At 42.1% G+C, this 12,539-nt stretch overlaps 1 protein-coding gene across 1 annotated transcript in view; it reads right to left on the reverse strand.

Annotated features, from left to right (window-relative positions):
* The window catches only part of zanl (zonadhesin, like), a 73,030-nt gene that overhangs the window by 15,092 nt on the left and 45,399 nt on the right, over positions 1-12,539 (reverse strand). Inside the window, exons 63-79 of the mRNA XM_041984498.1 lie at positions 12,218-12,411; positions 11,931-12,072; positions 9,216-9,460; positions 8,937-9,085; positions 8,623-8,751; positions 8,330-8,468; positions 7,964-8,105; positions 6,282-6,478; positions 6,038-6,176; positions 5,600-5,716; positions 5,084-5,208; positions 4,819-4,964; positions 4,398-4,541; positions 2,625-2,732; positions 1,799-1,968; positions 1,478-1,680; positions 1,231-1,375 (exon numbers count right to left, since the gene is read on the reverse strand). Coding sequence (XP_041840432.1) covers positions 1,231-1,375; positions 1,478-1,680; positions 1,799-1,968; positions 2,625-2,732; positions 4,398-4,541; positions 4,819-4,964; positions 5,084-5,208; positions 5,600-5,716; positions 6,038-6,176; positions 6,282-6,478; positions 7,964-8,105; positions 8,330-8,468; positions 8,623-8,751; positions 8,937-9,085; positions 9,216-9,460; positions 11,931-12,072; positions 12,218-12,411 — 2,634 coding nt within the window. The remainder of the gene's footprint in view (positions 1-1,230; positions 1,376-1,477; positions 1,681-1,798; positions 1,969-2,624; positions 2,733-4,397; positions 4,542-4,818; positions 4,965-5,083; positions 5,209-5,599; positions 5,717-6,037; positions 6,177-6,281; positions 6,479-7,963; positions 8,106-8,329; positions 8,469-8,622; positions 8,752-8,936; positions 9,086-9,215; positions 9,461-11,930; positions 12,073-12,217; positions 12,412-12,539) is intronic.

The raw sequence follows: 12,539 nt of genomic DNA on the forward strand, positions 1-12,539 counted from the left end.
GTGGTTTAAAGGGGACATAACTCTGAACATCATATGCAAAGCAATGGTAGGCAATACTGGGCATTTGAAAAATAGACCCCAAAGGCAGCAAATACAAAGAAACGAGCAGTGGACCAAAAATGAACCCTTATGGGACACCACAACTGAGAGGGGCTACAGCTGAGGAATACTCCTCAAGATGAATGCAGAAAGACCGATCCAACAAAAAAGACCGGAACTAGTGCAGGACAGTGCCTCTAACACCACTGTGTCAAATGCTGTGGTTAAGTCTAAAACAGTGTTTTTCAATCCTGGTCCTTGGGGACAACTGTCCTGCATGTTTTAGAGGTGTCCATCTTTAACACACCTGACTGAAATGAATGGCTGGTTAGCAGTAGCTTGCAAAGAACTTGACAAGCAGTTCGATTAATCTGAATCAGGTGTACTGGAGTTGGAAAGAACTAAAACATGCAGGGCAGTGGTCCCTGAGGACCAGGAATGAGAAACACTGGTCTAAAAGAATCAGGACAGCAGAACCTCCAGAATCAGTAGTTAAAAGAAGGTCATTAAAAACTCTTAAAAGTGCAGTTTTAAGAGTTAGTTTAAAATCTAAGTGAGCCTGTAATTGTATGTGCCCTATTTTCTGTAACACTTTTGAGAGAAAGGGGAGTTTAAAAAGAGGCCTGTAGTTGGTAAGAATCAAAGGATCCAAATTAGGTTTCTTTAAAAGAGGCTGAACATGAGCATGTTTAAAAGTGGTTGGGACACAGCCTGAAGACAGGCAGGAGTTAATCAAGGACAAAATAACAGGCCTGATAGAGCTAAAAGCACTTGTAATTAGCATGGGGTGAGAGCTGTCAAGGTGGCAAAAAGAAGGTTCTAAGTGAAAAACCACGTTTGACACCTGCTTGAATTGCTCAAAGACAGCTCAGCACTCCAGAAGGACAGCAGAATCCAAACCAAAGAAAGGGGATAAAGACCTAATGGCAGCTATCTTGCCAGTGAAAAAACAAATTTTTTGTATAGTGAGAATGAAGGTGCTACACTTCGATGAACTTTCTCAGGTTGCTACTTCAGTAAATGTTCCAGTTTTAAAGAGTGAAGACAAGGTGTAAAAATACTCTGCTGACTGCAGGATTTTGGGTACCAGGAAAAGTAGGGACCATTTTATCATCTGTTGATTGGGAAGGAGGAACACAGTTTGAGTTACTTGCTGATTACATGAAGGTAAATTCTCAGTAATAGACGTACCCAGAGGGCGGCATTCATACGCTCCATCATGAAGCTGGCAGCTCTCCGTAGCTGGTTCACAGCTAGTGTTACGACACTGGATCAGACCTCCACTGTGACACTCACACTTCTGCATACAACCCTCTAAGTACCAGTCATCACCCACCTGTCGAACACAGTATAGATTAAACACTCGGAAAACATCTCCAGACTCCAGTGATGTAATAATGTGACTGCTGCAGACGGATTGAAAGTCAGCTCCACTTACAGGGTGGTAGCCTCCACTGGTGTCCACACAGCCACAGTCCGCCAGAGACACACAGCGGTCGTCACTCAGGATGAAGCCCGGGTTACACTCACAGCCTTCCACACACACCTCCTCACAGCCGGGCGGTCCCACCATGCCCACACAGGTTTCAGGACATGAGCTCACACACAGGGAGTAGGAGCTGTTTGGAGGACAGGCCAGGGCTACACCCAAAACAAGGGAGGATGGTGATGGGGGAAGAGAAGATGAGCATTAGGACGTGGGCATGATGATAAGGATGCTTCTGCTACAGGTGGTCTTTTTTGGTCGTTTTGAACTTACGGCAGAACTCTGGAGTCCTCCATTGGTGGACCGTGGCGCCGGCCCGTTGGCAGGCATCAGTGTAGGCCTGAAGCTGGTCACATAGTACCTGCTGCTGACCGCCCAACTGGCACATGTCATAGACACAACTCTGGAAAAATGGAGTAGGATCCACCACACTGATACACTCCCTGGAACAAAGACAAAGAGTCTGTTAGACAAAGAAGACAAAGAAGAGGAGGAAGAAAGGAGAAGGATGCACAACTTAGATACACTCCCTGGAACAAAAACTCTGTTAGACCTTTAGGAAGAAGAGGAGGAAGAAAACCGTGTGAAAAACCAAAGTTCAGAAATCATCACCACGGTGTGTCAGAGAACTGTGGTCATGATTTAGGCCTTTCCAGTTGATTTATTTGTATTCTTTTTGTGTTCGGATATAAACAGTCTTTCTAACCTCTGTAGTTGTAAATAAATAAACATCTAGCTAATGTTTCCTCCACATACACTATATCTGCAGTTTTTCTCCTGAAGTGCAGACACACTGTGTGTCACACATGAACAGAACAGGAAGTTGAAGTGTGATGTGGTTGGAAATTGTCTAAGTCAAAGCAGACAGACAGGAAGTGTGTTGTTTCAGTTCTTCTGAAAATGTTTGTGACCATGGTCACATTACATCACAGAAAACAATAAACACTAAGTCAAAAAGGGGCAGATAATATAAGACTTTATTTCTTGCTGCTCCTCTTTTATTAATTTAATTTTAAAATGTATTTTGTTTTATTAAATGAAATAACAATAATAATAATTTAAAAAGACTCAAACAGCACAGAACAGGTTTTTGTCTCACCTGAAGGGTCCAGCAGGGTCTTTGATTTTGCCACACTTGTCCGGTTTCACTACCTCAGCCTCCAGGTTTGGGTCACAATCCGGATCAGGGTTAGTTCCTGAGTTACATCTGAACAACACAGGTATATTTCATTCAGATTGAATCACACTGAAGATCCAAACAGGAATCAGCAATGGAAATTACTGTTAACTATCTCTGTAGGTTATTGTTTTTAGCTATCCCTTTTAGCTTTCATTGTTAGCTACCACTGATATCAGTGTTATCTACCACTGATAATTATCTAGCTGGTGCTGTTAGCTACTACTGTTAGGCATTGCTATTTGCTATCACTGTGACCTATCTCTGTTAGCTATCACAGTTAGCTATCTTTGTTAGCTACCAGCTGTTACTGTTAGCTACCACTCTTAACTATCACTGTTAACTCTCTTTGTTAGCTCTCACAGTTACCTATCAATGTTACCTACCGCTGTTAGCTATCATTGTTAACTATCACTGTTAGCTGCCACTGTTAGCCATCCCTGTTATTTATATCTGTTAGTTGTCACAGTGCATATGTGAAAAAACAGCATTCACACAACAGTTGAACCTAAACTATCTCTGTGAAGGGGAAAACACAAATAGGATGAGAAATTATGTAGTGTGCATGCCAGGCCTCTAGTGGGCAGTGAAACTTTATGTGATTTCAGAAACAGGTTTTGCTTCAACAGACCAAACAAATGAAAAAGATGCAGCAGCACAAACATGACATGGAGGTCTGCCATTGTTGTTGTTGGGCTTTTTGCAGGTTAAGCAGGGTCTGTGTGTGCGAGTGCAAGATGATGTTATATAAGTCATCATTGTGAAAAGATTACTTTTCCAGTTTACATTGACAGGACCCCCCTTGTGTTCCAAGAGAATTTCACTCTGGAGGCCGTTGTCAAATCATTGCAGTTTAATCCCCCAAAACTCTGTTATTGTGTAAACATGAGGCCAGAACGCAACCAAATTTTTGTGTTTTACTGTCTCAGCATTGTAGTGTAAATAGGACCTTAGCTATCATTGTTAGCTGTCACATTTAACTGCCACTGTTAGCTATCTCTCTTAGCTATCATCGTTAACTATCTCTCTTAGCTATTGCTGTTAACAATCACTGTTAACTACTGCTGTGAGATATCGTTATTAACTGTTAGCTGTGTTAGCTAAATTGGTTAGCTGTTATTGATAGCTATCGCTGTTGACTATCACTGTTAGCGATCATTATACTGCACACTCCTCGCAAAGTATTGGGATATTCAACTTTCTGGTGAAATTAATCAAAAATGTGAAAAAATATTTATGCTGATCATGAATGTAAGACATTTAAGTATAATTATGTAATGGTAATTCATCTCAAACAATTTATAGAAACAAAAACTCACAACTGTGGTGGGTACACCACAACATAAAATATCAAGGTGTCAGTAACTTGTCATGTTAGGTATGATCTGGGTCTGTTGATGTCTAAATGTGAACAGTATGATGAAAAGGACTCTTTCGACACAAGCTGCCATTAAATCAAAACATTTCCAGTGCACTTTTGGTTGATTTTGTCATCAGACAAAAAGCTGAACATCCCTAACTTTTGGAAGTAGTGTAAATCTTAACCATGACTGTTTAACACTTTTAGCTAACACTTTTAACTTTTACATTTAATTAGTTTCCTACACCTGGTTTCTTATAACCTGACTGATGTCAGTTCTTGTTTCCACAGTCAGCTGCTCAAGCAATAAATTGAGTTAATTTTTTACAACTCACGATTCGTCCTCGTCTTTTTCCGTCTGCCAGCTGTTCCCAAAGTCGTTGACGTTTCCCACCAAGGTGCCATCTGGTCTGGTGAAGTCATTGTCTGGCTTTCCATCATAGTCGCCACAGAGGCCACACATCTGGTCATAGTAGGAGCTGGAAGAACAAAGACATGTCTAAATTCACTCTGGAAAGTTCTAATTTCCTCATCTGAATGAGGTACCAAAGTATCTGGGAGTTGATAGGATTTATCAGAAATGGTAGATTTCGGAACACCAGCTGAGTTTTGGTTCTGGGTGTCATGAACTCTGCATTCAGCATCTGAATGTAGAGTTGGTGTATAATATGGATCTAATCTAAAACACAGCAGCCTATGTCTCAGCTTCTACAAAGTTCTGACATTTATGTTTTTCTCTTGAAGCTCTGCACCAACCTGGGAACTGAGATCTGGGCGTAATGGTTTCCATCCCAACGGACCTGCAGCCCAAAGGGGGTCTGCAGGGTGATGTACTGACCGGCCAGGCTGAGGGACATGAGAGGGGAGGGGGAATGTGGGAGGGCTACACGGACACCATTCACCTGCATGATGGAGATTGAAACCATGAACACACCACACCTGTCTGCTGCTTTAGCTAACAAAGATCCTGAGTCTGAACTCAGGGAGGATGATGGGGAAGAACAGATCTGTTCATACTGACCAGAGTTCTCCTGGCCTTCATCAGGGTCACAGTGATCCCATTCACAGTGACATAGAGTTTCCTCAGATAGGACAGACCTGGAGCTCCTCTCTCCTCGTTCTTCCCTTCCACAGAGAACCAGGGACCTGCACAGGGACAAGTTAGAACTGAGCTAAAACTGGATCCACTGAACTGTGAGGCAGCAGTCATTTTCTGAAGGAATCTGATGGTCATAAATCAAACTCTTCAAGTTCTAGTGAGGAATACTGACACACTGATATGTTTCCACCTGAAAACATCTGAAATCCTGGGAATCATTGGTTCATTCAGGTCATGCGACTGCTGAATATGAAGGCTCATGATCATGAAGATTAAATCACCTCTAAGTTGGACCAGGTCCAACTGCGAGATGAAATTTTTATGCAAATCCATCCACAACTCTGTCCAGAACTCTTCATGCTATTAAACAGACAAATATACCACAACAAACTTTTCCAGTGAAGGTATTCTGACATCAGTGTGTCAGTGTTCTCCTACCTGTGGTGTTCCTGCATGTTCTGGCCAGTGTGTAGGTGCAAGTTCCCATGAAGCTGAAGAACTTCTTGTCAAACGTGTTGTAGTGAGGATCTCCAGATACTACACAGTCCTGAGAGCCTGGGAGAGATGGAGCATCTTAAGATATTTTTTCTCCTACTGACGAACCAACTGTCGACATCATCAAGCCATTAAGGTGGTTACAGGATCAGAGCAGTATCACAGCAGAACCTGAAGCACTGGACAGGTTCTGAGTCTTTATTGTAGAACTATAGTGTGGTTCCTCTGGACCAATTCAAGTTTTTACCATGAGACTGAGTTGTTAAACCTGTTGGAAAGCTTTACAAACTAAAAGCTTTAAGAACTGAAGTCAAACAGCACAGTGTTGGTGTTCTGTTTAGAACCCTGACCTGTCTGGTTCTGCAGCGTCTGTTAACTTACTGGTGGGATAACAGCCAAGCTCTCCGTCCTGGAGTTTACACTCGTGCATCGGAGGGCAGTCAGAGGCAAAGCAGGTAACGAAGGGGGCGTCACACCTACACTTGAGTTTACAGTCTTCCACATAAAACTCCTCTCCAGGCTGAAACAAACACAACACACATCAGACTCTAACACACACACAACACATTTCAGACTCTAACACACATACAACACAACACACTTCAGACTCTAACACACACTCTACCTCATAGTACTGGCCGTTGGTGTGTTTGCAGCCACATGAATTCTTCTTCACACATTTTCCAGCACTCAAAACAAATCCAGGATCACACACACAGCCCTCAGAGCAGGGCCCACCACAGAACGGAGGTTTCCCAGAGCACGTCTCTTGACAGGGGTCTGCACAAGGCTCATAGTGGCTGTTGGGGGGGCAGGTGAGTGCTGGGGAAAACAAAAAAGGCTGAAGTCAGAGGTTTATTTGGAAAATATTGATTAGAGACAGTTTTCTTCATCAGCTGATCCCTCCTAAGACCTCTTCATAAAGATTCTGAGTCACAGCATCCAACCATACAAAGTAAGCTCTTTCCAACTCCAGACTTTGATGTATCTGTCAGAAATTTGAAATACTCCACTGAGCTAGTATACATGTGCTATTTGGACTTGGAAAAAGCATTTTACTGTGTATCTTTGGGAGTGTTGTCGTGAGTGCTTTGAGGGAACAGGGTACCAGAACCTCTGATAAGGGCTGTTCAGCCCCTGTATGATTAGTGTCAGAGCTGGGTTCACATTCCCGGCATTAAGTCAGACACATTTTTGTTGAAGGTTGGAGCTCGCCAAGGCTTCCGTTTGTTACCAATTCTGTTAATTACTTTAATGGACAAAACTTTTAGGATCAGCCAGGGAGTTCAGGGAGTCCAGTTTGGTGGACTCTGGTTTCTGTCTCTACTTTTGCAGATGATGCATATTGTTTTCATCAGATTGTGATTTCTAACTCTCACTTGAGAGGTTTGCAGCGAATTGTGAAGTGATTGGAATGAGGTTTAGAACCTCCAAATCTGAGACCATGGTCCTCAACCGGAAAAGAGGCAGAGTCCTCTCTGGTTCCCAAGTGGAAGAGTTCAAATATATTGGACTCTTGTTCATGACTGGGGGAAGAACGGAGTATAAGATCAACATGTGGATGGATTTAGCATCAGCAGTGTTGTGGTGAAGAACAAGCTAAGTTGAAAGGAGAAACTCTTGATTTTCCAGTTGATCTACATTCCTACCCTCATGAATGATCAGTAGCTGTGGGTAGTTTCAGAATGAACGAGATTGCAGATACAAGTGGCTGAAAGGAGTTTCTTTCACACGGTGTCTGGACTCTCCCTTCCAAATAAGGTGAAAAGCTCAGTCATCCAGGAGGAGAACTGCTACTCCTCCACATCCAGAAGAGCCAGATGAGCTGGCATTTCTGGATGTCTGGTTAGGATGCCTTCTGGACGCCTCCCTAGGGAGGTGTTCCAAAAATGTCCCATTGTGAGGAGATCCCACGCAAAACCCACAACATGCTGGAGAGAATACAACACTGGCCGGCGAACACCCGAGGACGAGCTAGAAGAAGGGGCCAAGTAAAGGAAATCTGTGCTTCTCTGCTTAAGTTGCTGACTCCAGGACCAGACCTTAGATGAGTGGTAGAAAATGGGTGGATGGCAATCCAAAGACCCAAACTTAGATCTGTTGCAAAGTGAAAAATCACATTTAACCAGGACACTTTAGTTTGAGTTTTTTTTTTTTTTCATAATGTTTTCTTCTCAGGGTTTTCTATCTTTCTCCTCAGTGGTCCTTTGTTTGACAGGTGACCTCACCCCTCAGAAAGTTGTCTAAATACACATATATGTATAATAATCTTCCAATCAACCCAACATCCATTGACTCAATACTCACGGCAAAAGGTTTCATTCCTCCAGGATCCAATGTTGACCCCACGGTCCTGGCACTCATTGACGTAAGCTTCAATGGCTTCACACAGAATAGGTTTGGCTCCATCCAACTCACACAAGTCAAACAAACAGTCTCTGAAGTAATTCTGGAGACACACAATCAGTTTGTTGAGTTACAACGCTTCGTGCCAACAGTAATCTCAGATCAGACATTCAGATTTCTCTCTGTGGCTGCTGCGTTGCTGTAGTGACCACTAAGGTCTTCACTGTAGTAACTTTTGTTTTTTTACTGAAACAAACTCACTAAAACTTAACAGATAAGAATTTTTCCTATCGATGTCAGACAGAAGAAGGAAGAACATGGACATACATTGGGGTTGACTTTGGGATGGCACACAGCAAACGGACCCTTTTTGTCCAGCAGAATACCACAGTATCCAGAGCTCTCATATAATTCCTTCTCCTCATCATCACATCCAGGAATGGTGCTGTTGGGTTTCTTATTACATCTGCCAACACATACGTTACCAAGTTACACTTTGTCCTCATTAATTACAGTCTGAACTAATCGATCTGACAACAATGGTTTGAGCATTTCACACTTTGTGTGTTATGTTAGTTTTTAGAAGAATGTAAGTACTCTTGAGTCTATGCATGACTCACTCAGGATCAGTATTCCAGCTGTGTCCAAATTCATCAGCATTGGTTGCCATGGTTCCATTTGGTTTGCGGAAATCATCTTTAGCATTTCCATTATAGTCTCCACACAGTCCACACAGTTTATCCTGATAGCTGCAGATCACACACACACACACAGACGCACACACAAGCAAAGTTGGAATTTTATTGTAGATACTATAAGTTAGAGCAAAGGTTCAGTCAGACACATTTCTTGTTTGCAAGATCAAGATTGTTTGCACCATATGAATCAATGCCTCCAATAAACGCTACTCTCTGTGTGGTAAGTCCATACTCACTCTTTGATTACTTTGATATCCATGAAATGGTTTCCATCATAGCGAACAGTTACACCAAAGTCCATGGACACGGTGTAATGTTTTCCTGATTGGAACACAGAAACACCAGAGACTGGAGTCACTGGTAGGTTGGTGTTGGTCCCATTCACCTAAGGGAAAAAGAGTTACGGAAATTGTGAAAAAAAAAAAAATTCTAACAATATCAAAACAATATTATTTGTATATATGTGTATAAGTGATGGCTGTGTCAGTTTTACAGTTCATGCCCTCCTTACTTACTTGAACAGTACCACCTTTCAGGATGGAGATTTTCTGCATGTGCACATATACATGTACAGCCTTCACATAGGAGATGGTGGGAGTGTTATATCGATTTTCATTGTCAGTGTGGACCTCAAAGTATGGCAGGCTTGTGTCGTTGCAGCGTGCAGACATCAGATAGCTACAGTTGCCCATGAAATTGTATGTGTGTTTGTCGAAGGTGGTGTAGTGAGGATCACCAGATGCTATGCAGGTTGATGTACCTAATGGTATAACAAATGAAAGAAATACATATTAGTCGTAGTTGGATTTTACTTGTGGGTCCATTGTTTCTGCAATGGTACGATTCCTGTCTGTAAGTAAACACTGATGCAGGTCTCTTTTGCCTTTATTACTGCCTCTGTTGATGGCTCACAGTCACATTAGTGGTAGATCAAGGGTGTATCAGTCCTGGATTGAAAGGATGATTTCAAAAGGTCTGTCTCTCTGGTGTTCATGTCAGGGTTACAGCCGCTGCCTGTAGGTCGCCACCTTCACAAATGCCTGGTTGCAGCACTTACTTGATACCAGATTGTTATACGTTTAGTTGGCTGCTGTGCTTATGTTATCCTGAAGTTATTGGTTCTTGTTGTTTACAGTTTGCTCTTGTACATAGAATTCCTGGTTTGGCCCTTGCCCTGGGTTTTGTCTCTGTATAAAACCCTGGATTTAGTCACGATCTTTCAAATACCCTTGTCAAGTCCATCGAACTATGGAGGTTGTCTCTTTAAATTAAAATAACCATCATCTGTGTCATTATTTGAGTTATGCTGCCAAGCAGGACCAAGTTTGGCTCTGTCTTTGGATCCTTCCCACCAACTCCTTGGCAGTTTGATTTTGTGTCAAGTACAAGAACGCAGCTCTCATTTTAGTGATACAGGAAATGGACTATTCATAGTAACTCCTAAATCACTCCTGCATGACCCCACTAGATCCATCTTGGGGACAAGGTTTCAAGAGGCACATTTATGGGATGGTCAAAAACCCCAAGACCCCCACGAGCAGACTATCAGGGCTAAAGAACTGATCCCAAAGGTTGCACAGCGTGGACAGACAGAACAGTCAGGAGGAGATTTTTTTATCTGCATTCTGGAATAATCTGCCCCAGTGAGGCTGAGGATTGGAGTTCAATAGCATAATAAAGTTGGAGTTTACCTTCTGGAATCTGTTTTTTAAAAGGAGTACTATCTAAAAAGGGTGTTAACCGGAAGAGTCCAACAATGTCTAAAGCCTTTAGTTTCTGAAAAGAGCATGTTGCTTACTGGAGCAACCTCCCCCAAGGATATGGCCAAAGCTTCCCCTAAGTCTTCAAGTATTCTTATCCACACACACAAGTTCGTTAGGTTTGGGAACTCCTCATAGTATTCTTTCTACTACAACATAATAGCTCAAGTTTCAGTCAGCCATATATATTTCAAGCTTATTCTTTGACAATCCCATTCTTTACCTGAATCATTGCGAAGGTTTGCCATCAATACAGCTACTAACAAACTTCTCACAATAGTAGCCAGATCTACAAAAGAGGGAATGACTATGGCCCACTCAGACTTCATGTCCCCATCCCCTTCATGATGCAAAATGAGTATCCAATGGACATGAACCCCTGACAGTTGCTGCTAAGCATATTGTGTACATGAACATTTAAATAAAAATTAAATGAAAAAACACTCAGTTATTACAATTTTAATCCCAGAAGAAAATTGTAATGAACACTGTCAATATGCATAACAAACACATCATCCTTGGTTTTACAATGACTGTCCAACAGTCTTCAGTCTATCTGATTCAATTCATGACCCAAGTGCCTAAGATATAAAGTCCCAAGTTTAATAAGAAGTCCACAAAGTCAACAACTACCCTTGAGGTCCAAGATGCTCTGAAAACAATTACGTCGATTAGGGCACATTCACACAGGCTCTGTTTGGTCCATTTTAAATTCAATCTGCTCCACTTCCCAGGATAGTACAGTTCATTTGGAGTTATGTGACTGCTTATTCACATTGGTGCAGACTAAATCTGGCCTGCTTAAAAATGGGGGTCTTGGTTGACTTGCAAGTAAAGCCTGGTGTGGTTCGCTTGCAGCGTAAAAGCAAATTAACCATCCAGGAACCAAGGAGAGGAAGTGACGTAGATCACATTGTAGAGCAACATGCTGGTTATCTCCCTGTTTCTCCTGCTCATACAGGACAGCTTCTTGTCAAAACCATTAGTTTATAAACTTGGTGTTGCTCCACCGTTTATTTTAAATGACTGAGCTGGCTGAAGAGGAAGGATTTCTGCTTGACTGCTGGCCAATCGAAGAGCAGGATTGTCTTCTTCAACCTGCCTTTTTTCTTCTTGGTCGGTGGTTGTTTCAAGGAATACAGCAACTAGTGAGTCGTTTTTGTAACTGTGTGATGTTTTTCAGGCAGTTTGTTTTGCTTCAATAAAGTGCATTGTGAAAGAAAACCAAACCAAAGTGTGGGATTTTTCAGAATTCTGTGCCCAATGAAACCGAATCCCCCGGACTATCATGGTGTGAATGCTTCTTTAAACACATCACTTTCAATTATATTCTGTTGGGCACATATAACCAATGACAACACACCACTCAAGTTCAGATCAGGCCATCTATTCAGCTTCAGGTACCTCACTTTAAATCTCAAATTCACAAACATATTTTCATGCCTTTATGATTTTATGAAAAATTATTACCTTTAGGATAACAGGCTGGAACACCGTTAACCTCTCGACACTCTTCAGTGGGGTCACAGGAGTTATCGACACATTCCAAAGTGTAGTTCCCTGCACAGCGACACAGCTTTGTACAGCCATCTCCAACTACAACTTCACCAGGCTGAAACAAAATGGAAAAATAGATCAATAATCATTCTGCTCCAAATTTACGGCAGCGCTAACCTACCCTTTACTCCTATGTCAGTATTTCTCTCCAAAAACAAACTTATTTATACCTGAATACTACAGTAACCATGACGCTTTACCTCATAATAGTTATTCTGGTCATCCAAACAGCCACATTTCTCCAGTGGCACACAGTGTCGTCCCTTGAAGACAAACCCCGGTTTGCAGAAACAGCCACTGATACATGAACCAGAACAGTTGGTGGAGGGTGCCATACAGGTGGGGATACAAGCTGGACCACAATCTATATACTCCGCATTAGGAGGACAGGGATCTGTGCACATACAAAGAGAATAGAAGAATGAGTTTCCGTATGAAAAATAACTGGAAAATATCAAGAAGAACATGTCATACTTGGTGGTTTGGTTGTAATTGGTTTTGATGTAGTTGGTCCAGGAGTTG

This window comes from Melanotaenia boesemani, chromosome 5 (genome assembly GCF_017639745.1).
Source record: "Melanotaenia boesemani isolate fMelBoe1 chromosome 5, fMelBoe1.pri, whole genome shotgun sequence".
In the NCBI taxonomy this organism is placed as follows: Eukaryota; Metazoa; Chordata; class Actinopteri; order Atheriniformes; family Melanotaeniidae; genus Melanotaenia; species Melanotaenia boesemani.